This window comes from Labrus mixtus, chromosome 19, assembly GCF_963584025.1.
Source record: "Labrus mixtus chromosome 19, fLabMix1.1, whole genome shotgun sequence".
NCBI classification, from domain to species: Eukaryota; Metazoa; Chordata; class Actinopteri; order Labriformes; family Labridae; genus Labrus; species Labrus mixtus.
In genome coordinates this window covers 3,013,379-3,039,947 of record NC_083630.1, presented here as the reverse complement: position 1 = coordinate 3,039,947, position 26,569 = coordinate 3,013,379, and the positions used below count along the sequence as shown (strand labels likewise).

The 26,569-nt window shown below is 41.2% G+C and overlaps 1 protein-coding gene and 1 long non-coding RNA gene across 2 annotated transcripts; one reads left to right on the top strand and one right to left on the bottom strand.

Annotated features, from left to right (window-relative positions):
- The first annotated feature begins 497 nt into the window (after positions 1-497).
- Positions 498-10,588, top strand: LOC132994496 (uncharacterized). Its single transcript, XR_009676704.1, has 2 exons — positions 498-601; positions 10,357-10,588. It is a non-coding gene; the product is annotated as an uncharacterized LOC132994496 (long non-coding RNA).
- On the bottom strand, positions 10,427-25,754 carry snx16 (sorting nexin 16). The gene is made up of 8 exons (XM_061064869.1): positions 25,600-25,754; positions 23,256-23,829; positions 22,376-22,462; positions 18,314-18,462; positions 18,140-18,209; positions 16,591-16,727; positions 16,201-16,323; positions 10,427-13,800 (listed from the first exon to the last, which is right to left on the bottom strand). The coding sequence occupies exons 2-8, from the start codon at positions 23,676-23,678 to the stop codon at positions 13,683-13,685; spliced, it is 1,107 nt and encodes a 368-aa protein (XP_060920852.1). The 5' UTR covers positions 23,679-23,829; positions 25,600-25,754; the 3' UTR covers positions 10,427-13,682.
- Positions 25,755-26,569: the final 815 nt, after the last annotated feature.

Below are 26,569 nucleotides of genomic sequence, written 5' to 3'. Positions count from 1 at the left end.
TAGCCCGTGGAATTAACAATGAAAATGTTTTGGCATGTGTGTACATCTTCACTAAATAGTATCTGGGGAAATTGTAGGCTAAAAGTGTGCAAATGCTCAACATAGGAAATTAATACAGGACTCATTTTATTCAGTCAGACTTGAAACATGCATAATAATAGTACCCTATAGAGTTTTGTGCACAAGCTCGTACTTGCTGGTTTGGAGGTGGTCACCCTAGTGTGTGTGTGTGTGTGTGTGTGTGAGAGTAGTGAAAGAGCGTATACATTTTTTGACATGGTTACTCTCTTCCATGTAGGCTACTGCGCTTTGTTTGAATTTTTTAAACAATAACGACAAATCATCGCCCCGAAGAATCTCTCTAAAAGCCTTTCAAGTCGTTTTCAGGGTCACAGTCCTTCCCTTCCATCGGGCTGTGAACGAGCCTGTATCTCCTAAACTTTACATTACTCAGCGGAGCAGCCATTAAAAACTATATATAAACTAAAATGGTCATTAAAATCCTCCAAACATCAAAGAACAATACACACTATGCACACACCTTGTTAAAGTTGTATTTTGGGAGTTACAGCGTGTGGTGAAGTCGGAGGATATTTACGTGGTGATCATTTATTAGCATTTCTCAAAAGGTCTTTCTGTAACTTTAAACCCACCAAACAGAACACACACACATACACACACATGGATTCTCTTTCAAAGTGCAACTATCAGTGTCTACGTGAACTAAGACTTGATTATATCGTTTTTAATATTACAAAAACATTTCAGTTCAGCCTCACAACACCAACAGAAGAGGGAGAATAAAAAGTGGAGCGAGTCTATAAAGCTGTTTACACACATCAAAAGGAAAGTGAGAGATCGCTGCTTAATTACTGCCTAAGAGGTAAAACGATATTTCCTTTGTATATCTACAGAGGACCCCTCTCACCCCTTCCTTTCAGTAGCTGCCATCAGGCAGACGCTACAAAGTCCCTCTGGCCCGGAAAAACATCTACAATCAATCCTTCGTTCCCTCTGCAATAACACCCCCCCGCCCCCCCTGAAGAAAGATCAAATAAACCATTTTTTTTATCAGGAATTCACCATCGAGTGTGTGCTGGCATTTTGCAGCTCGGTGTGGTATGCTGGCTGTCAGTTGGCTGCTGACAAAAAAGCTCAACAGAGGTTGATTAAAAACGGAAGATAAAAATCATTGGATGACCTCTGCCTTCTCCACAGGCCCCACAGGGGACTGTCTTGGCTCCCTTCCTTTTCACCCTGTACACTGCAGACTTCTCCCACAAGACACCTAACTGTCACCTGCAGAAGTTCTCTGATGACTCTGCCATTGTCGGCCTCATCACTGATGGGGACGAGGGGGAGTACAGAGAACTCAACCTGAACTGCCTCCAGATCAACGCGGGTAAAACCAAAAAGCTGGTGGTGGACTTCTGCAGGCGCAGACCCACTTCTCCCACACCGGTGAACATCCAGGGAAAGGACATTGACATAGTGGACTCTTATAAGTACCTGGGTGTTCACCTGAACAATAAGCTGGACTGGACTGATAACACACAAGCTCTCTACAAGAAAGGCCAGAGCAGACTTCATCTGCTGAGGAGACTCAGGTCCTTCAGTGTGCAGAGAGCACTGAGGACTTTTTATGACTCTGTGGTGGCATCAGCCATCCTGTACGGAGTGGTCTGCTGGAGCAGCAGCACTACAGCTGCAGACAGGAACAGACTAAACAAACTGGTGAAGAAGGCCAGCTCTATCCTGGGCTGCCCCCTGGACCCTGTTGAGGTGGTGGGAGACAGAAGGATGATGGCAAAGCTGTCATCCCTGATGGAGAACGTTTCCCACCCCCTGCATGGAACTGTAACAGCTCTGGGCAGCTCCTTCAGCGGCAGGCTTCGCCACCCGCGGTGTCTGAAGGAGTGATACCGCAGGTCCTTCCTTCCTGCTGCAGTCAGACTGTTTAACCAAGCCTGCTCCCAGTAGATCACAAAACACACACGCAACTGGACAATTCACTCTGACATTGTGCAATAATAATGTTATATTAATGTTATATTATTTTTACCAAATCCACTTTGTGCAATAACATGTTATACCTTATGTGCACTGTATTACACGGAATAGTCTGACTACATTTTTGTCAAAACTGCAGCTCAGCTGATCTATTTTTTATTTTTTTAAGTCTATTTTGTATCTATCTATTTTTTTATACATTCTTAATTTTTCTTTTTTTATTTAAATAGTACTGTGTTCACTTTCTGTTTGCAATATTTGCTCTTTGCTGCTGTAACACTGTAAATTTCCCCGTTGTGGGATAAATAAAGGATTATCTTATCTTATCTTATCTTATCTTATCTCCAGCTCCCCGTGCCTCTGCAGAGCAAACTCTTCCCAGTTTGCTCACAAACTGACCCGGCCTTGTTCCCTGAATGTCTTGGTCTTGTCTCGGTCTTGGAGCACTCTGGTCTCGGTTGGTTTGGTCTTGACTACAACACTAATGTTTTATCACCTTGCAGTGTCCTCCTGATTGCTATACACCTGCTGTCCTCTGGGTTCAAAATGACCCCGTCTGGTTTGACTGTAATTTGAGGCATATAACATAAATTAAGTGTTACACCTTTAGTCTGACTTCAGTCCAACACATTTTTCATTTTTTTTTAAATTTAAGGCCAATTGACCTTGTTTACATAAAAGTATACCCTGTTTTTGAGTGAAAAAAAAAAAAAAAATCACTTTATATCATTTTGACTCTGACTTATCACAGAGTGGTATATGTCTATGTCTAAGTATAAGTTTAGTGATGATGCTGTGTTTGAATCATTTGAATTTTTTGAATGGCAGCAAATAATAACACCAGCTGTCCTCTGGGGTCAAATTGACCCCGTCCGGTTTGACTGTTATTTAAAGAATATAAAGTGGATTTTTTTAATTATTTTTTTAAAGATTTGTTTATTAGGAAAACATAAACTTTATAAGCAAATCCACTGTCAATATGAACATTCTGTGGTGTGTTTCAAACAGACATAAAAACATATAAATAAACAATAATAATAATAAAAAACAATAATAATAATACATGAATAACCATAGAAAATCTAGATGTATATACTTAAATAGATTTAGCAAGTGTACTTCTAATATACCCCTATATCAATTAGGCAATTCTATATAGTCATAATATAAGTATATTACAACTATACTAATAATAATACTGTTAACAACAGCATCAATAATTGTAGTAACAACAATTACAATAATAGTACATATGCAAAGTAATGATTGAGAAAGAAATAAGAGAAAGAAAACACAAATCCAGTGTCTATTCACTTGTAACATATTTAATTGTAACAATTGCTATTATTGTTTTAAGTAATATTAATAAAAACAAAGAATTTAGAGAAAAAAAAAAAGAAATAAATCCACCCATCCTCCCATATCCCACCCTTCTCCCCAGTATGGCTCTCTATTTTCTTTCATTTATCTACGTGTACTTGTGTCCACACATATTCACATTTGGCTTAATCCGGGTGATTCACTTTGAGTTGGTCTAGGAAGAGTTGCACTTTTATGGCCATCCTGCTCTAAAGAAGGCAAAATGTCGAGAAAGGGACCCCAGATTTTATTAAAGGTTTCAGGTTTTCTCCTTAAATTATATAATATTTTTTCAGGAGTGCAGTAGGACACCAGTTCATTTATCCAATGCATCGTTGACAGTGGCTCTTCAGATTTCCAGTGAGTTAAAATACATTTATTTGCTGCAGTGCTAGCAAGTAAGATAAAATATTGTTTATAATGGAACGTATTGACAGGGCTTCCAAAAAGATTCTAACACAGGACAACTCCAAAACATGTGAAGAAGATCACCTTCAGTCATTTTGCATCTCTGACACATAGGAGATACATTGCTGTCAATTTTATTTAACCTGTGGGGTGTATAATATGTTCTGTGGAGTATGTTGAATTGAATTTGCCTGTGTTTTGTGGATATTAATACAGTCTGCGATTGCTCTAAGAGACGTTGGCAAGCCTCCTCATCATAAACATGACCTAGGTCTGTTTCCCATTTACTTTTAATGGGTGTTATGTCGTAGCCAGGGAATAATACCATATATGCATGACATAAGTCCTCTACGTGTAGTGGGCAGTCTATCAAGCAGGCATGTTTCAAAGGGAGTCTCTTTAGGTATATCTGGGAAATAATGTTTACTATTTTCCTTTACCCACTGGCGTATTTGTAAGAATTTAAGAATTTGTAAGTCCTGCGTATGAAGGTTGAACTTTTCAGTTAGTTGTTGAAAGTTGGCAAATGTGTCGTTTATATACAAATCAGCAACTGTTTGAATGTTTTTGTTGTTCCACCTTTGTAATATTCTGTCAGCAATATGGCTTGAGATGTTTGGGTTACCCCATAGGGGAGTCCTCTTGAGGAATTAAATATCTAGGTCTAAGAGTGAGTGAGACTCTTGCCATGCACTAAATGTGGAGAGTATTATAGGGTTCTCTGTGAGAGTGGCTACATTTTTCTTAGTACTTAAAAATGAGATCATATTTAAAGGAGTAGTCCTCATCTCATGTTGCTCTATTGATACCCATCTAACCTCACTCCTTTCTGCATGAAGCCAAATCCAAAGTGGTCGGAACTGGGAGGCAAGATAATAGTTCCTAAAGTTTGGAAGATTTAGTCCACCCTTTGAGTATGGGGCTTGTAAAGCCATTAGTTTAACGCTAGGAGTTTTATTTTGCCATAGAAAATGGGTCATTGCTTTATTGATTTCTTTAAAGAATGTTTTTTTTATCTTTATTGGGATACACTGGAATAGATAAGTGAACTTAGGTAGGACGTTCATTTTGATTGAGTTAACTCTGCCGATGAGGGATATAGGAAGATCCATCCATCTTTTAAAATCAGATCTTGTTTGTTCAAGTAGTTTTATAAAATTATCTTTAAATATCTGATCCTTTCTTATGCCAATATTTATACCCAGGTACTTGAACCCATTAGTGCTCCATTTTAGTGGGTTAGTGAGAGATCTGATGTTTCTGTCTTGTATATTCAATGGGAGAATCTCACTTTTAGTATAATTTAATTTGTAGCCAGAGGCTGCACTGTACTCCTTAAGGCATTGTAATAATGGGGTTAATGACGTGTATGGTTCAGTTATATACAGCAAAAGGTCATCAGCGTAAAGTGATAATTTGTGTTCATTATAACCAGATTATGGAGAAGTTTGATCGAACTGCAATTGCTAATGGTTCAATTGCTAGTGCAAAAAGTAAAGGTGAGCTGGGGCAGCCTTGCCTGCATCCTCTGGATAAGGAGATACTGCTAGAGAGAACATCATTTGTCAAAATGTTGGCTTTTGGAGCTCTAAAGAGTGTTCTAATATATTTAATACATTTCTCTCCAAATTCCATAGCCTCAAGTGTCCGGAAAAGAAAACTTGGTTTAATCCTATCAAATGCTTTGTTTGCATCCATAGATATTATTAGCATTTGCTCACCATTTTTTTGGACTGCATCCACTATGTGGAGCAGTCGCTGTACATTGTCAGCTCCATGTCTTTTTTTGACAAACCCTGTTTGATCAGGGTGAATTATCTTAGGTATTACGCTATCCAGTCTGCAAGCGATTAGTTTTGATAAGACCTTATAGTCTGCATTTAGGAGACTGAGGGGTCTGTACGAGTCACATTTCTGTTTGTCCTTGCCTGGTTTTGGGAGCAGTATGATGGTTGCTTTTTCCAATGAGTCTGGTAATTTTTCTTTTTCTAGAGCTTCTTTAATCATGTTTGTAAGAGGAGTCAGTAATTTCACTGAAAATGCTTTAAGATATTCTATTGGGAAGCCGTCTGGTCCAGGGCTTTATTATTCTGTAGGGAGTTAATAGCTTGGAGAACCTCCCTCTCCGAGACATCGGCATCCAGCTGTTTTCTATCGTCATCTTTTAATTTTGGCAAAGGTATTCCGTTCGCTTGAATTCTGTATTTATGGCTGTGGAGCCATTCAGTTGCCTACCATCTAATATTGGCTGTTAATATTGAGTGTATGAATTTATCAGCATTCTCTTTCTTTATTTGCCAAGCTAGGAGTTTACTTGTTTTATTTCCAAATTCATAATAATGATATTTGGTGCGGGCCATGGCTGCCTCTTCTTTGCTTGTACATAGATTATTATATATTGTCCTTGTTTTTGTAAGGGAATTAAGATTTTCATCAGTTTTGGAAGTGTGATGATCCTGTTCCATTTTTCTCAAATCATTTTCAAGCTTCGCAAATTTTTCTCTTTTCTCTTTGGCTTTATGCGCACCGTATGAAAGTATGTGTCTCTTCTCATAAAAGCCTTGAGTGCTTCCCATATATTAGCATGTGTTGACGAGTTTTTGTTTGCAGCCAGAAAAATGTCAATATTATTGTTCATGTAAGAAATGAATTCTGGGTCTTTTAACATGTAATTTTTAAATCTCCACGTAAAGGATGTAGGTTGTAAGGAGTCGTCCAGATGAGTTTTAAGGGATTGTGATCAGAGAAGGTAGCTGCTAAATAACTACAGTCTTTTATTGAAGACATCATATCTTGTGGTACTAAAAACATGTCAGTTCTGGAGTATGTATTATGTGTTCCTGAGTAGCAGGAAAAGTCTTTTTGTTTTGGATGGAGTGATCGCCATACCTCAGTTATGCCTATATCTTTAATACCTTTCTTTAGCACTGTGGCTGCTTTTGACAGAGAGATGGATTTGGGTGAAGAGCGATCCAGAGAAGGATTTAACACCAAATTAAAGTCTCCGCCCACTATACTATACCCTTCAACTGTAGCAAGCCTCAATAATAAATTATTGAAAAATACTGGGTCGTCATAGTTGGGTCCATATATATTTACCAAGGTTACTCTGTCCCTATTCAGCACACAGTCTACAAGCAGGAACCTTCCATCTTTATCTCTTTCAACTGTATTTAATTTAAAGTTCAGATTTTTTGTGAATACGCAGAGCAACTCCTCTTGTGCTTGAGGTATATGAAGAATAAAAAACATTGCCAACCCAATCCCTGCGCAATTTTGAGTGTTCTAAGTCTGTGAGGTGGCTCTCTTGAATAAAAGCTATGTCAACACTTTGTCTCTTAAGATATGTTAATATTTTTTTCCTCTTTATAGGTGAGTTGATCCCTCTAACATTCCATGAGATGCATGCCAGTTGCCCCATATGTGTTCTGTAAGGAAATATGTCTGCAGAGTAGTATGTTTTATGAGCACATTACAGAGTGTCTGATTCAAACTCTGCTGTAGCTCCAGAAGTGGTGGTGTAATGGCAAGCCTCAACCTAGACCAGAAAGGAATATTTGTAAAATGTGGGTGTAAATTTTGATTCCAATGAGAGTCCATACGAAACCCCAAAACTTTGAACTAAAAACCTGCCTAATAAAACCCCCAAAACAAAACGACATTAGGTAGGTACTTATCTTTATCAACTGTGGCTACCCCTGGAACTGCTTTGGTAAAAACTAAACCTAGGCTACTTATAACAGTCTGAACGTAGAGACATTTTTAACATCAGGTAGCCTAACCATTAGAGAAAATGTATCCATAATATACATATACCCTTTAAACCAATTATATACATAAATTATAAGCTGTAGTGCTAAACTAATTTTTTCTTGATAAGGGAAATCAATGTTTTTAGGCACCTCGGCACTGTTAAATGAACAAAGAGCTTTAGGCTGTAAATAGTCAAAGTATAATCACACATCAACCTCTCTCAATCTGTTCAGGATTCTGATGTTTGATCTTCTGCTACGATTTTCCAGATGGATTTCCGTCCACGTCCTTAATGTCATCCTCGTTAGCAGCTACTCGTGTCTCCATCTCCTGCACCGGCTCTGATCGCATGGAGAGTGATGATTCAATTTTGGTAAGTGCAGCTTGGATGTCGGCTGTTTTCTTGTCGATATGTTTGGTTAAGTCTTCCTTAGTTTCCCGGAGAGCTTTGAGGAGTTTGGTGATGTCTTCCTTTTCCCCGTCCGCCATGTTTCTTGCTAAAACGTGCGGTTGCTGAGAGCTCGTCCCTGCAGTTTTACTTCTATTTTTACGCCGAAAGTTGTATTTTTCCATACAGAGATATTCTAAATGTCCTGTGTTTCAATTAGTTCTTCAAGTTACGAAATAATTAGCAGGATAAATGCAGTTGCCAGGGTGTACCACCGGGAGCTCACAGATACCCATCCACACTCCTCGGCTGCATCCGGAAGTCCCATAAAGTGGATTTTTAAACCCAATTCTGTGTTACACCTTTAGTAACAACTTCATTCAAACACATTAGCACCATTTTTTTTATTCCATTTGAGATTTAAGGCCAATAAGACCTCATTTACATGCCTGCATGCGAGGCAGGTAGTATTGGCATGATCTGTATATGCACTGCATTTTTGGCACATTTCCAATGTTTTGAGATCACTCTGGCGAGGGCAGAATTTGCACCTGTGTTTTGGGTGATGGGTCAGGAGGGGCTGCTGGGTGAGGGGGAGCTGCTGCAGAGGCCAAAAAGATACCTACTAATTTAACTAGTGGACATCGAGGCACTTATTCCTTTAGTAGTAAACTGTACGGGGCTTTACTAGTAAACTAGTAAGGTGAAAACTGCTCCCCCTAGTGTGACTAATTGACATTTTAGCTACTACTAGTTAACTAGTAAACATTTCCAAGCCTATGGCAAGCCCTTTTAACATTAAATCATTAAGAAATTGCAGATATCAATAATTGCTTTTTGACATGTTAGAATTCCAAGCCGATATATCCACAATGTAATTTTCAACTCAATTCTCACTAAAAATGTTCATTCTTGATATCAAAAATTAAATTATTTGAGTGACAAAGTTAATTTATGATATCTACAATTGTTCTTACATTACAAATATCACAAATTAATTCTAGATATCTAAAATGCAATTTTTACGAGTCGAAATTACATTATTGATATGTTGACCAAAATTACATTTTGACATGTTGAAATGTAAATTCCAATAGTGAAAACTAAATTGCCACTTGTCAGCCAGACTCATTTAAAGGTCCCATATTATGCTTTTTCTGGTTTTATATGCCCTTTAGTGTGTTTTCCGAGTGTCCTGTGCATGTTTAGGCACATCTATGTGCAAAAATTCAAAGTCCGAGGAAACGCAGCTTCTCCTACGTCCTCCTGTTAGCTGTAGCATTAGCTGCATGTAACGCTCGGTTCTAGACCCCCTCGAAAAAAATGTGTCAGTGCGGCGTCATTGTCAGTGTGAGATCACTGATCTAAGTCCATTGGCTCGTTGTGGCGAGCCCAGCAGCTGCTGAGCAACTGACCAATAACGACAGAGCGGATCGGCAGACCAATCAGAGCAGACTTGGCCCACGTGGGGTCTAACAGTGTGGGCACAGCAGAGTGCAGCTGACGGACTCAGAGCGGAGAGGGAGCAAGGAGGAGCAGTACATGAAAACAGAGACTTTTTTCAGACTTTATCTATTGTGAACGTACAAAAGTAGGTACATAGATTAAATATACGAACCCCAAAAAGGGCATAATATGGGCTCTTTAATGTTAAAGGAATAGCCTCACTAGTTAACTAATAGACATTTTGCACCTTACTAGTTAACATGAAGAGTTTTTGCTGTCTACTAGTTTACTAGTAAATCTTTCAACTCTCTACTCGTAAACTAATGCAGTCAAAGACATCACTAGTGCAGGAAACTGAGTTTTTTGTTGTTGTTGTTGTCATAACTATTGCTTGACCCCAAACATCAAACATCCAAGATAAAAGATGTTTTGGAAAGCAGTATGGTGTGATCATTTGCTCCAATGCACCACTTTATGCTGCAGGGTCATTTTGACCCCAGAGGACAACAGACGTTAGTAAATTCAATAAAACACCCATAATTCAATCAAATGACCTCAAATTTATTTTAATCATGGAGAGCATGGTACTGAATAACCCCCATTATTTTCAGGACCCCAGGACAACAGGAGGGTAGTGTCTGAATAATCCCACAAAAGATGAGGGTCGTGTTGAGCGACCAGACATGAAAAATAAAGATGAGATCACTCACGACAAATCATCGCCCCGAAGAATCTCTCTAAAAGCCTTTCAAGTCGTTTTCAGGGTCACAGTCCTTCCCTTCCATCGGGCTGTGAACGAGCCTGTATCTCCTAAACTTTACATTACTCAGCGGAGCAGCCATTAAAAACTATATATAAACTAAAATGGTCATTAAAATCCTCCAAACATCAAAGAACAATACACACTATGCACACACCTTGTTAAAGTTGTATTTTGGGAGTTACAGCGTGTGGTGAAGTCGGAGGATATTTACGTGGTGATCATTTATTAGCATTTCTCAAAAGGTCTTTCTGTAACTTTAAACCCACCAAACAGAACACACACACATACACACACATGGATTCAATACATCATCCATTTATTTATGTGAGCATTAAATATTTCATTCTGGTGAACATCTCCGATCTACACACCAGAGCTCTGTCTGTATTCATGTGGAGTATCCCTTTAAATCCACCACGTTAAAGGTGAAATGTTATTCATAGAAATCTTTCAAAGTGCAACTATCAGTGTCTACGTGAACTAAGACTTGATTATATCGTTTTTAATATTACAAAAACATTTCAGTTCAGCCTCACAACACCAACAGAAGAGGGAAAATAAAAAGTGGAGCGAGTCTATAAAGCTGTTTACACACATCAAAAGGAAAGTGAGAGATCGCTAAGGCACTTAATGCACGAGAGGAATTTACAGAAAAAAATCCTAAAACATGAATCACATATCAACACATATCAACACGGGATCAGAATGAGGACAGATTGAGCGGTTGAGAAGGCACGTTTCTGTCTCAAACAAATGAATGAGTTACACAAACTAAACGTTATGGGTCTCCATTCATCCATAAAGTGCATCGTGAGACGTGAGGTCCGCTCTGAGACCGTTAAAACTTTAACTGTACTTTCACACTTCATGAAACTCGTCATCAAAGAGAGAAAACAAACATCACTTGGAGCGAGACGTTGGCCTTTTTAAAAAGTTTCTCTGCTCCTAACTAATATGGCTATTTAAGGATGAAGTGGAGGATCGTTAACAGTCGGATTCAGAGCCAGCTCGGCTCAGTCGTGTTCAGCGTCAAACACCAGCGACATGGCTCTGATCTTATTTACAGATTTATAAAGTCTTGTTTCCCCCTCTCAGGTAGGTTCTGTGTTTTTATGATTCCTGTAAACTAACAGCCATGTGTGAATGATGGGTGATCTCTTTCTGCATCCCTCACTGGAAAGAAATAAAAGTTTTCAAAAAGGTAAACCGAAGCTCTGTTTGCATATTTAGGAATCGGAGTAACTTAAACGTTTTCATGCGTCCGATAAGTATCTGGAAACATCTCAGAGGAGGAGCCCATCTCAAATAGCATCTTTAGAGAATGTGGAAGAGGGAGCTGCTTTACATTGAGCAGAAACAGCTGTTACATCACCCTCTCTAAAGACACCACACTCCAAAAGAAAGCATTTGAAACTTGGAGAACAGACGAGTTACTGTTCGGACGCCGCCTGAAGCGATGCTTTTCTTTCTGTTTATGCATGTTTGGACTAATAATGTCCTGAATCTTATTTAACCTTTCTACATAACAAAGTTGCACAGTGACACAAAGACCAAAACTAGAAAGCAAGTTGAGTCCTGAGTTCTGTGATGTGAAATGACTGATGTGAGAACGCTGCGATGAATGCAGAAACAGAAAGTGTGGATATGTGCAGACTGCAGACACATCACCTCGTGGTGTCAAAGAGAAAAGATAACCTACGTCTGATACTTTGCACAAGGCTTTGAAAATACATTTTTTTCGGGCTGCAGATAGTCTAGTGGTTATGTCATGCCCCCCATGTACAGAGGCTAAAAGTCTTGTTGCAGCAAGCGTGGGTTAGAATCTGACCTCGGTCCTTTGCTGCATGTCATCCCCCCACTCTCTCCTCCCAATATTTCCTGTCTCTCTTCAGCTGTTTGATCTAATAAAGACAAAAAGGCCCAAAAATATGACTTAGAAATTGACATTTCCACTGAGATTTGTGAACCAGACTTACAGTTGCATCTGCAAAACACCAAATAAAACCAACCAGAATATTTTACTATGCAAGATAAAATCACTGTTTCTGCATCTTCCTCTGTAACAACAAGGTCTACCTCTGCAGGGATCCTTTCTGTGATGTCGTCAGATACTTAGATTAACAGAGCAGCTCTTACGACCTCTTTCACTACTGTCAACTGAAACAATCTTCTGGAGCAAATCCAAAAAAGCTTTTAATAATATTTATGAAAACCCTTAAATCTGTCAAAACCAGGTGGGAAAAAATACCAGAATTCCTCATTCAAGGGGTCAGCTTAAGGGGCACTAAGGGGGCGCATTACAAAACCAACCCCAGCTTAGCGCGGCAGGAAGTTGAGCTCCTGAGATATCTCCGCTTCACCGTTGAGCTTTTCATGATCACCACAAACTAAAGTCCGTTCACGTAGAGGCAGTGAGTGAATATTTTAAAATCTTATTCAATAAAATCTCAATGTAAACAGAAACATACTTTTATAAAAAGGGCTGAACCCCCTCAGTGGAGTTTTAGTAGAGCCGACTGTTCTGGCCCTGTCGACTCTTTATTAGGACGCAAGGCGCCTAAAGAGGTCTGCACGGACTCGACTTAAACTGGCATAATAAACACGGAGCAGCAGAAGGAGTGATGTGAGTGTACATGAAGAATGAGACTTGATAGTGTTTACATCGGATGTTACATTCCTCTAAAAGCAACAATCAGCCACAGAGCCTTGGCTTGCTCTCTGTACAGTATGTTCCTAATTTTACTGTGTCTCTCAAGACTTCACCACAGATCACACATGGAACTACAAACAGGATGAAGTGTAGGAGAGGAAAAACTGTGACTGAAGGTCAAAGCTGTGTCTCAATGAGAGGCCATGGCGTGATCGACCTGCAGACAGAAAGTCATCAATCCTCTGATACCCGCCTGGTTTCTCATGTTGATCCTGAGATATTTAACAAACACAGACATTTTTTCCCTTATCTCTGCAGCCACAAGGGGGTGTTGTTTCTCTGCTTTTCACACTCGTCTGCAGAGACCCATGAGATGAATGTTCAGACTTTCTGTAGATTGTCACTTTTTTTTTGAAGTCTTCAAACCACCCGTTGACCGTGTGAGTCTTGACGGAGTTTTATTTATTTTTGGTCAGGATGCCAGACCCTCGCTCTGTGACCGCAGGATCACGATGATCCGGTGAGGCGACCACCTTTGGAGGTTCAAAAAGGGAAAGAGGAGGACTGAGGCGTCCCCGCACAGTTTGAGTCTGAGGTTTCAGAAGAATAGCCGTGTCATTTCAGATATTGTTCTCTGAGGATTCCTCTGCAGATGCCAGATAAAATATCCCACCACCACCACCACCCATCATATACGTGGAAGTATGTGTGAAACCGACTGCTGCAGAATAAAAACGTTCCCTTTTAACCTTGTACACGCTCATCTCGAGTTCAAGGCTGCAGCAAACCAACGACTGGAAGTGGAGGGGGAGCTGTGGGGGTCAGGTCAAAGAGAGGGCAGGAAGAACCCAGAAAGGCCTAAAGGAAGAGGAAAGCAGGAGGAGGGGGAGGTGCAGTGGACGTCGTTAGTGTTCCAGTTTGTGGTGGTAGAGCTGAGTGACCTGGATGACCGGAGGAGAGGCGCTGAGCGACGGGCCGCACCAACAGGCAGAGGATCGCACCGGCTGGACCTCACATCTTCCACTACAGACAGCGAAGAGAAACAGTCAGCATGTGATTTATCTAACTCGCTAACTCAACACAGAGTGAGGACTCAGACAACATGAAGCCAGACACACTAACAGGATCCAGGAGAGGAGAGGGGTTAATATATCTGAACCGGTTAGCCGTCCTTGTAGAAGAAAACAGAAACTAAGTCACATGTTATTAATGTAACGACACCAGAAACAAAGCGGGAGGACAGGTTCAACGTTTGCAGCAGTTCAGCGTTACAGATTTTAGAGTCTTGGAGAGTTGAAAACTGCTGCCGAGGATTTTAAACTTGCAGGAAAAAAAACCTGAGTAACTTAAAATAAAGGAATCAAGACTTCAAATCAAGCAGCCCTCTCTTATATCCGGCGTCTAACAGCAAGTAGAGCATCACAGAATCTTAAACATGAAACTGCTTCTTCAGTGTTTAAATCTGTTTGAATCACTCATCTTGTGTTTTGTAGAGGAGGAGATCTCTGTGGATAATTCAGTTCCTTGTTAAAAACCATTTTGACCACTGAAGGCTCCATCGAAGTTTGTAAAGTTTACAGCCGCCATGTTGGTTTTTCTCTGTAGACAGTGAAGCAGCTAAAAAAATAAAGTGCACAGATTTGACTGAAGGAATGCAAGACGACATAGGGTCTTTTCAACGCACAATTATAAACGGAAAAGGTCAAATATGACGTGCACATATCAACTAACTGAACAAAGCTCCAGGACCTTTTTTAGTGTCAACTGGAAATCAAGACACTAAGCAAAAAAAAACATTTTTTTTGTCAGACTACCTTTCTGATGTTGTGAACCAATAATGTGATTTAATCAGAACATCTTCCCCGTGTGTCCGGCAGCAGGGGGGTGGGAGAGGGTGGAGGAACACCTGACATCACAGACCGTACGGAGCTCGCTCAGAGAGCTCACATCACCGTGTGTGAGAAGAGGAGCGCTAACAGCAGCCGTTAGTCAAGGACGATGCAGGAAGCCACAGTCAGCACACAACACTGCAGCACCATAACAACACCACATGGTTGGAGACGAAACGTTCTCAGAGCAAATAACAATACTTCACTACAATGTCAGAGAAATGTTCCTGTACCAAAACATGAACGCTTCAGTCTCTGGAGTTCGTTCATGTTCGTCATAGGTTTGTGTAAATTTGGGACCACTCTGCACAGTTTTTGAAATGTTGAACTCAAGCTCCTTCTGTACGTACGGTGTACATCGTCTGGGATACAAAGCAAACACCTCAACTGTATGTGTGTTCACTGTTTGTGCAAAACTGAAAATAAAACAGTCAGTGTTTCCCACACAAAGCGATACCAAATGTATGGCCGCCCAAGTATATATCTGACCTGTTTTTATTAAATTTTTCATTTATTCATAAAATTGCTGGGTGTGCGACACAGCGAGAGCGGGGGAGAGAGAGTACGTGCTCTCTGGACCTCACGACAAAACCGAGAGGGCTGTATCACATCCGCTTCAGAGAAAAAGAGAGAGAGCAGATCCACTCTCCGTACACCCCTCTTTCTCGCTCATATCAAAACTGAAGCTTCTCATGGCTTCGTTTTAAAAATGTTAATGTACAGCTGACTGCTGCTGATGCTGAACTCCTACAAATAACGGATTATCGAGTGGAACTTTTCAAAACATGAGGCGTACTCCTGGTGTTTGTGTCTGTGCGCGTGGATAAATTCATCAGATTTAAGTTGTTTGTTGCAAAAACTAAATGAATTAAGAGGGAATAAACACTTTTGATATAAATACAAACCTAATATGAAAATATACCCTAAGATAAGAGTAAGAAAAAAAGAAAATCATGTCTATCTCCTGCACATGTTTTTACTGAATTATCTGCACTGAAAATGAACCGTCTCCAACCGTTATAAACGTCCTGAAAACACCGAACAGACAGGTTTAAGTGCTCACATGTCGTATGTACAGTTGTAAGAAAGGGTAAATTATTCAGCAATGACTATCTGTACATACAGCATGTGAGAACTGCATCCAGACGGACTTTACACTTTACATCACATAAAAACAGTGAAGAAGTCAACAGAGGGATGCATGTTACTGAGAAGAAGAAGAAGAAGAAGAAGAAGAAGAAGAAGAAGAAGAAGAAAAAGAAGAAGAAGAAGAAGAAGAAGAAGAAGAGATGGGGCCAGAGCTCGTCTGCTGAGCTGTTTTTAAAGTACCTCACACACTTTACGGACTCTGTCAGATTGGAGCGGCACTGCTGTGAAAAATAAAAGGGTGAGAAAACACAACAGGGGACACGTTAAAGAAAAACAAACAGGTGAGTGCGGGACTTGGCCGAGTGACTTGGGTTTGATCTCCGTGTTCAGTGCATGAACTCTCTCATCATATTCACTTCTGCCTGTGTGGCGTGTTTTTTTTTACCTGCTGTCTTCAGTCATGTCCTGATCAGCTTCTGCTACCGACGACTCCACGTCCACTTCTGCGCCGCTCTCACTGCTCTGAGCCGACAAACCGCACAGAGACCCAGGACTCACACACTCGCCACTGGGACACACAAACACACAAAATGACACGTGGTCGACATTGAGTTTCTTACAGCTCCAGTAGATTCTCTTTTAGCACTGAGGATGTGTTTGCAGAGCTCAGCTGCTACGCTACACTTATTTCTTTGAACCAGATATGACACCTTCAGGTTGAATGACCAGATCAGGAGGATTTCAGGGGCAGTACTCCTGAATTGATCTAGTTATTTTCAGGAGTGCATGTGTGAAAGTGGCTTGTGTGTGTTTATGTTCATGTCTGTCCACTGACTTGATTTTCTTCTCCAGCAGCAGGATGGCCTGCTCCTTCTCCTCCAGCTGTCTCTTCAGGGAGCTGATCTCCTTCTGCTTTTCCTGCAGCTCCTTCTGGAGGCGATAGTTGCTCTCCTCCAGAGTCTCGCAGAACGCCTGCAGGGCACAGCAGCAGAAGAAAACACGACTTGAAGTGAATATTATTTTTCCAGTGGAGACACAGGGCGGCAGAATGTGTCAGGCTGCAGAGGAGAGGTAGAGGATAACATTTTAATCTAAAGCTCTGTGTTGAATCTAAAATTAAATAGTTTGACACACACAGTTTTGTGTCTGAGAATGTGTCGGGTAAAGTCAACTGTTTAACAAAGGTTTTTCTATAAGGGACAATAACAGCTTGTAATGAGTTTATTGGCTGCTGTAATAATAGCGAGACAGCGCCCTGACATACTAGAGTTTATCCCTGAAGAAAGAGTATCATTTCAAAGGCTTTAGCACAGTGTCCATGAGACACCTGAGACAAGCTTTTGAGCTTTTCAATACAAGCTAAACAATCTTCTCCTCTCGAGACCCAGTTATTAAAAACGGCTTCAAGCACAGAAGAAAACAGTCTCAGGTTATAGCTGTGTCTTTACGATGCTCTGCAGCTGACGTCCATGCATCCATTTTCTTTAGCTATCTGAGACCAGGTCGTGTTGGCAACAGGCTAAGAAAGTCAACCCAGACTTCCCTCACCCCAGCGATGTTGTCCTGGGGGATCCTGAGGCGTTCTCAAGCCAGACAGGATATATATTCCCTCCAGCGAGCTCTGGGTCTACACCGGGTCTCTGCCCAGTTGGGCGTGCCCGGAAAACCTCCAAAGAGAGGCGTCCAGGAGGAATCTTAATCAGATGCCCAAACCACCTCAACTGGCTTCTTTTGAAGCTAAGGAGTAGCTGCTCTACTCCGAGCTTCCTCCAGAGGTCCGAGCCCGAAGGAAACTTATTTCAGCCAGTTGCATCCGCCATCTCGTTCCTCCGGTCCCTACCTGAAGTTCATGACTACAGAGCTATGGCACTGGTGAACGTAGAGTGACTGGCAAATCGAAAAGCTATGCCTTTCAGGCTCAGCTCCCTCGTCAATGCCAGCCATACTACATCGCTGCACAAATCTGTCTGTGAATCTCAACATCCATTTTACCCTCAGTGTGAATAAGATCCCCATGTCCTTGAACTCCTTCACTTGAGGCAGGGACTCACTTCCCACCTGGAGGGAGCAATCGATATCAAATAAATAATGTTCAAAGCTTGTCATTTTCATAAAATCTATTTCATCATTCTCCTGTATCTGTATCTTTGTTGTCTGAAGTTTAATCTCTGTTGTTAAACTGTGTCTGCATCTGCCAACAATGATCGAAATATGTAAATATGTGTCACTAAATGTTGTAGCCTTGATTCAGAAGAAAAGCAGCCTTAGTATCTTCATTTAGAGTATGGAGAGCTATAGTAATATTTACACAGTCAAATTAAAAGAACCATCTTTTAAATCCTAGTTAGTAAACATACAATACATGACACAAATATAAAACTTACTCTGCTCTCCTCCAGACTGTCAAAAGGTCCAGGCGGGTCGTCCAGACACAGAAACTCTCTCACTGCCATGCTGGTTAAGAGAACAAACACCATCAGAACATTTTCAGTCATTTTTTAAGCAAAGTGAAAAAAAAAATCTGCTCGTTACATAATCTACATAATCGTGTCTCGTACCAGTTGGCGATGTCTTTGTGTGCGACCAGGTTTTGCAGAAAGGCCTGCAGTCCGAGCTGTCTGTCCTCCAGGAAGTCGGTGTCGTAGTTGTCCTTGAACCAGCGCTTCGGAGGCAGCGAGAGGCGGAAAACCGGGAACATCTCCTTCAGCTAAAAACACAAACATGCACAAAGGCAGAGAGTGAGGATCATGTGATGATGTCCACTTTGTAGAGCAGTTAAAAATAAATATTCTCTCCATGGGCAAAAGTGTAGAGAGAGAGAATTTCTTGCGGGTGGCGTTCATGTTTGGGGTCATTATGTCCAGCTGAACTGACAGAGACATGAGGTGGATGTTTAAAAGTCAACACAATGACACTTCACTGACTGCACAAGATTTCTCCAAACACATCACCAAAAAAAAGCCTTTATACATCTCAGAAACATCGCCCGCCTCCGTCCATCACTCCCTCTCCTTTCCAGCTGCTGAGACCCTCACCCACACCTTCATCACCTCCAGACTGTACTACTGTGACAGTCTCATCGGGTACGGGTCGCTAAAACCAAGAATACTCACAGCTTAAAGGTCTCTCACCTTAATGCAGTGGTGGGGATGCTTCAGTGAGTTCAGCAGGAAGTATCTGACTGATAATCTGATTCAAAGAGAATGTTCTTTCTATTCAGAGGAGATTTGATCAGAAGTGGCTGAACAAATTGACCTCTGGGGATATGAAAGATTTCTTTGTGTCGTTGTGCTGGTTGAATTTCGTTTGGTTCGGGCTCCTTGGTGGTCCTCGTTTATTCTTTGAGCCGTCCCCTGAAGCACAAGGCTGCTCGTGTGTTTTGTTGCTTTAATCCAACGCGTGTTGTCAGATGGCGACGGTGTGACCTTTCATGTTCAGCAGAGTGCCAACCGACTGTTTTCACTGAGCTTTCAGCTGTTTGATATTAAAAATAATCCTTCTGGTGCCGGATAAAATATTTGACACTTGAGTAATTTAGCAAGTGACATGAAAACAGTCAAATGCTTCAGATCTAAATGTAAAGGCTCTCAGGGAAAGAGGAAAGTGTGGACACTGAAACATGAGTTCTTTTAACCAGAGTTCACATTAAATATAGAAAGATTTACATTAAAAGTAGACATCAAATATCTTTGTCGAGCCTGCAAGTGATTCTTTGTAAGATGATAAATAGACATAAAAAGCATAATGACTATCAACTCCTTGCATGGACTCTAGAGAGGAGGGGACGGAGGGAGACAGCTCTCTGCAATGTTCTGAATTTAGAGTGCAGTACTCATTTTAAACGCTAGGTGTCAGAGTTACGTACCGCTCCTTTAATATCTATATTTTAATATGAAAAAATACGGCACCCTAAACCGTTTTTTAAGAAAAGAAGTTAGATATGAAACTGACACCACTTTCACTTTTTAGGGGCATTTCATATTCTTCAGTTTATCAAATATCGTGATGCATCATTTTATGATTGTCCTGCAATAAATCAATAACCACAGAGCCGCCGTATCGTGATATTATCGTTAACACAGGACATGTATCACATATTGTATCATAGCATGGCGCTCTTACCGTGCAATCCCAGACCCTTAATAAAATAAATGTGCAGTGCAAGCTTTGTGGCCTCTGGGGGACGCTGAGGTTAATCCCTTTTGTGTCTCTTTCCCTCTCTTCTCACATTCTATAGTCCTGGGAATTCAGAAGGAATGCAACAAACACACATTTCCTTATTCGATAACCCAGTTACCACGCACTCTGAGATGTGTCTCACAGAAGGACAGCAGCGTGGTTGCCGGCGGCTCGATGATAAATTCAGTGAGGTTTGAAGAATATAGAACATGTTTGGCCGCAGTTTCTAAAAACATCTACAGTTTGGAGGATGGCGATCATACTGACACTCAGCAGGGAGGAGGATCGTGTTACAGGCGGGGTTGAGATGTTTCTATAGATGATGTTATGGTTGTCACATTTCGTTAAAATCTCTGCTGCATAAACTTCTGACCTGCAATCTCACAGTTCCCCGTCCTGACCTGGCCGCCTCAGCAGGACTCCGATGGAAACAGTCAAAGGTGTCTAGAAATTAATTGAAATCTTCAGGAGATGTAAGCAGATGAAGATAAAGCACTCCGATGATAACTGGGATTTATGTTTCCACTGTAAGGCAGATTAAGATACAGCAGTTTCTGAATGTGTTGGCAGCTGTTGGAGCTGGTGTGTGTCGACATGAATGCACACCTGCTTATTTCATGACATGAGAAGTTGTGTTGCAGGATACCAGAATTTTAAACTTTGATATTTAACTAATAAAATCAAACATTATCCCTACCTGTTTTGGTACCAAGGAAACAAAAAGTCTTGGCTCGTATTATTGGGTCATTTGTTTTTAATTCACCAAGGCTGTAGGCAGCATCCTGCACACAGTCTTATTGTAAAATCTGTTGGCAATGTTTAGGTACAGAAGCGTATTTGTGCCATTTTGGAACTCATCTGCTATTAGTTGACTACCATAACGATTCTGGGAGTGATATAGTGCTTTCACACTTGCAGAAAACTCCAGAAAAACTCCTGATATTTGAATGAGGAGTGTCATGTGCGAACACAAACAGCTGAATTGTTCGTTCTGACTTCACCCGAAGTTTCTCCTCCAGCCTCCTCGTATTTATTCCCTGTGATCACTGAACGACCATAGACTGTCTGCACGCCACCTCTATCATCTCTGTGCTCTAATGAACCTGCTGCTGCATGTTTCCTGTTCTCCAGTATGTTCTTCTCCACTCTTTAGTTCACATTGTCATTCTGTTGATGATTGATTCTGCGATCTGTGAACATTGAGAGATGTGTTGAAAGTTGTTGTGCTATTAGGTCAACTTTGAGACGACTGGAGGCCGAAACGTTCCATATTGTTGTTTTAAATGTTTGATTGATTATGTGTGATGCATTTCAGGGAGGTCGGGAAATCTCAGCACTGATTGTCTTTTGGGACATGGCCTCAAGATTTGTTACTCAAGCTCAGTCGGAGCGCACTCTGCTGGACAAACGACATGATGATACATGAGAACTGTTGGCACTGCACTGTATGTTCTGTTCAACATAAGTTGAATTGGTGCATATTCCAACACACATACGTTTCTAAATGTGATGCAGATTGCATCAACTGGCTGATATATCGGAAAAAAGAAGTGGGTTAATCTGGCCGTGTGAACAAGGACTTAGATGAGAGTGATGTTGGCCGAGGTCCAAACTAGAGAACAAATAATGTTTGGCAGCAGCCACACAGAGAGGAAGGAGGCAGCAGCTCTGCATACTGAGAACCTGTTCATGTGCCACCACTTTGCATCACATGTTTTTCATTGAGCTCCATATGCAGCTGCAGGTCCTTCTAAATAACTATTCTGTCATAGTTTACAGATTAAATCAAACTAAATCATGTTTTGCATCATCCAAATGTCAGTGCATGTGTCCAAAAGTGGAAATATTTCCATGCAGTTAAAGCTATTTGATCAATGAGTCGTCTAAACATTCAGCACATGCTGAGAAAGACGGTGCAGCACATGGGGAAGATTACAGCTGCTTCTTTGTAAAAAGCCACAGGAATGGAGGAGGATGTCCACACCCCCTCCCGTCCTCGCCCTTCTTATTGAAAGTACATGTAGGGTGTTCCCAGCTTCTGTCTTTGCTCTTTCCCTGCCTGTGTTTGCATTAGTAAATTGAGGTCTGCAGTGTTAGGTTTAATCAATGTCACGCAGGCCGAGCTACAGAAACAACTCCTGCCGGTTTGATGCAGTTTTCCAACTTAGATTCTTTCTCCTCAAAGAGAATCATCACGTGTTTTGTTTTTTTCTCCGCTCTGTAATCTGTGACCCAAAACCATGAGAGACCTGTTCTCCCAGTTGGCTCAGACCTGCTGGGAATTTGGGAATAAAAGCTTCTTTGTGCGGCTCTAATCACTTCCACAGTGTGCTCTGAAAGCGTGCTCAAAGCAATGAGCAGACGGTCAAACCGGTGTCTTCAAATACACAGATGAACAAGCACAAAATAAAGCTTCAGTGAGACGACACACAGACACACACCTTGTCGTTGAGTCTGGAGAAGTCTGTGTACCTCCTGAAAACGACCCAGCTCTCGTCCGCGCTCTTCCTCACCAGGACTTTGAACACCTGCAGCGAAAATAAGACGATAAAAACACAAGTTAACGACTGTAAATGAACACACTCTGTACCTGTTTGCAGGGAACTTGTGAGAGATTTAACCAAAGTGATGACGATGCAAAACAGCTCCTACTCTTTTGATGTCGTTAAACTTTACAACTGTAGCAAATCCTGCAAGCCTCGTTCTTTTCTGCATGATTTGAACATAAATAATAAATGTCTGTGTGCACAGTAGGTGTTGACATTAAACTTATATTTATCTAGTTTAGGGGTGTTGAAGTTAATCACTTATACGACGCATCGCCATGCCGACTTGGACATTTCTGCATCGATGCAGCAACAGAACTTGATCCTTTATTTCCCACTGATGTTGCTTGTAGGTTTTCCGGCTGCAGCTGGACTTTTATAATTCATTTATTGAGGTTTACAAAGTAACAACAGCTGTGCTGACATTGATTTCTGACGCACTTTCTAAATATTAAAAAGGGGAGTTCATATTTATCTGACTGTTCGTCTTCATTGATGGAAAAGTAGCCATGTGCAACCCATCAGGGTATCGAATCGATTTAGATTTTACCGAACGTAGTCACTACCAGGTAGAACAAACTTTAACACTTAGTCTAAACCCTCGTCATTCTTTGTGCTTTTTGTGAGGAGAAAATTGCAGCGGCCAAAGAAGCCAGCACATGAAGTGTTTTTAATTATAAAACTTTGACAACTACAGGTTTTAATTTTAATCAGTTGTTCCAAAGATTGTACCAAAGTTCCCGAAGGTTTTCATGCAGATTTTCTGTTTTCTTACCGTGAACTTGGCCCTCTCCTCCATGACCTCATAGCCCAGCACAGTGGGCGTTATCGGCCTTTCCTCCTCCTCCTCCTCTACTTGCTGGCTCCCCACAGGATCAGAGATGGAGCGGGGACAGGTAGAGTACTCCACGGAGTGATCCAGAGACCCGTTCATCCTGGCCCGAGTCACCGGGCTCTGCAGAGGTGGTGGCGTCCTGCTCCGGCTGCCCCTGTCGATGCAGCGAGATTGCCGCTGAGAAACCAGCCCTCCACATCCTCGTCCGATGAGGTCCTCCCCCGCAGCCCTGGGGAGAGACGAGTCTGAGCTGCTGGAGACACTGCCGAGTGATGAGGCTCGAGGGGGCCGTCTGAGCTTACTGCTACCTCCAGCTGAGACTCTGTCAAAGGGCACAGGGACAGGCACGAAGGGTGATGCCATCTTTGGGAGCCGTGTGCTCCTGTCCCGCCACCGCCAAGGTTGACACGGGTCTTCACACAGATGCTGAGCGATCACTCAGAGAGGCTGTATGAGGATGATGAAGTGAGGCGGTAATGCTCACCCTGATGGACTGTCGAAAAACCTGAACACCCTGTGCAAAAAAAAAACGAGATTTGTAAAGTTTAGAGTATTTATAATGATTAAAAGGACTCCAAGCTTCAAGTTACACCTACTGGAGCATAATCTGTCAGCAAACATTAACCTAAGGGTACCACCGAGTGGGGGGCCGATGAATAATTGACACGAGCCACATGTCATTCATATTTTATGGATTTGTAAATTAGGTGTAAAATCCATGATGGAAAAACGCCTTAGAAAGCGAGTGTGTCCGATCATATAGTCAGGTGGTTAGCTTTAGTCTCCCTGCTCCAGATGTTGCATGAAATAAATCAGCCATGATGATTTGACTCCACAAAGAGGAAGAGGAACCTGCCTGGTGGATTTCATGCAGAAGCTAAACCTGACATCGATTTTGATCCGATACAGCTACATGTCAAACATTCAATCAGAGCCAGTGGGGCTTCGAGAAGCTGTCACTGCTAACATCAGAGCTGATAAGTATATCAAGGAGTAAAATAACATGTTTAGCCGATTGCCAATTCCGTCAACAAATTTTTTCAGATTTTTTCTCTGATCTGACAGGGACTAGCCTACATAAATAAAGATTAAAAAACGAACAAGCGTCAAAGTCTTAAGAGGGTTTAAGTTTGATAATGTGATGCAGACGCTGTAAAATCAACGAGTAATCCTTTTTAATAATCATGATCTCAATATTAAAACAATCATAGGGGCGCTGGTGGTGCAGTGGTGCAGTGGTTAGTGCGCGCGCCCCATGTATGGAGGCTATAGTCTTCCAAGCGGGCGGCCCAGGTTCGAATCCAGCCTGTGGCTCCTTTCCCGCATGTCATTCCCCACTCTCTCTCTCTCCCTGATTTCAGACTCTATCCACTGTCCTATCCCTCTAATAAAGGCACAAAAAGCCAAAAAATAAATCTTTAAAAAAATAAAAAATAAATATTAAAACAATCGTGATTAGGATTTTGCCATAATTGAGCAGCTCTACTACTGATAATTACAATAACAGATAATGTATCGTAAAACGCGGGGTATCGAAAAAGTATTGAAGAATCGAAGATTATTATGACAACCTTAGTAAGGAGTGGATAAAATGACAATTAATACCGGTGCTCTCTTTGACTGGCAGCTGTTTGATGGTATACATGTATAAATATTAGAGCTGGGACTGAACAACACTCCGCCTGCCAAACATCCGGCTTAACACTTCCGGTCATGATTTTAGCATCAGGCGGCTAACGACGTAGCTAACGTTTGGTAAAGGTGACGTTAGCAAGCGAGCTAATGATGACGTCCTTTTAACTGAACAATACAAAACTACTTTGGCAAATTGTGGCAAAATGGCAGCTCTACACTCAAAGGTTAACACTACAGATACTTTAAGTCAATTTACTAATTTAGAAAAAAGAACAGTGGAGGATTAAAGTACCGAGCAGACAGGTAGATACATGTCATCTTCCGTTAGCAAGGTAACTTAGCTACGGTTTGACAACAGTCCAAGCAAAGTAGGCTAACTGAAATATAATTAAAGCAAAAGCTGCTCATGTTGTTTTAATTACGCCGAATAAAGCAGCACCACTTAATCTTTACACACACATATACTTGTGTTTTCTTTGAGGTATTCTGTTGATGATAAATGAGCGAACACTAAATCAAGGAATTTATAAACGAGGTTCTGCGCGTCATGTACCCCACTGACAGGCTTACCTCCTTACATTTACGCTAGCAAAGGAAGCTAGTATGCTGCAATGTTAGATGACCTACGATGACAAGGACTTTCTCTTACCGTGGAAGGTCACTTTGTTCCCCTGCAGAAAATAATTCAATCACACACATGAAGCCCGGAGGGTCGTGTTGCTGTTTATCCTCCGCCCTGTCTCCTCCCCTGACCGCCTCATGTTCACTCGCATGACTACAGTCACAAACACAGACAGCTGCAGTACGTCTGTGCGGCCGGAAGAGGGCGCTGTGGCAACACATATGTTACCGAGCTGTAATTCAGCAGAATAAGACTAGATGTTTTTATATTTTTCTAGCTTTAAATAAATGTAATAACCGGTAGATCAAATTAACAAAAACACCGAGCCGCTGAAGTCCCAAAAAAGCAAACAAAAAACCCCAAAACAATGTATGCACACATGATATCATCAAAATTGTTTTGTTGTTGTTCTTTGTTAAACATCTTTGAGTATTCAGAAAAGCAATATAAAAGTCCAATGTAATATTAGCCTATTATTCATACATATATGTATTTATATTCATGTGTATTTTTTCATGAATTTATTTAAGTAGAGATCAGATTTTTGATTTCACATAAACACAACTTTAAATGACAAAGTCTGGTTAACTATTGCAAAATGTTTAATTGGAGTGGGATGTGAGGGTGCAGTGTGCAGGACGTTGATCCCAGATAAAGAGGAGTTGTTCAGGATGCCCATGAGAAAACCTGTGTGACACTGAGTACAGAGGACTGACGTACATGGTTGAAGTAGAAGCAAGATTTGCCATTTTTCTTAAACCACATCACATCAAGAAAATCACTTGTGCAAAATGCTTCCATGCAAAAGATTTAAACAGGATTCAACCTGACTGATTCATCACTCTTTTCAAATCAAGCACCATAGTTTCCATTCAAAGACCTTTAAACATATCAGGGTGCTAAAAACACAGGACAGGAACGCAGAGGAGAAATACAGGAGTGCACGCCCACAGTCAGGGGATCCGTTGTGTCCAAGAAAACATGATTACCCTCTCAG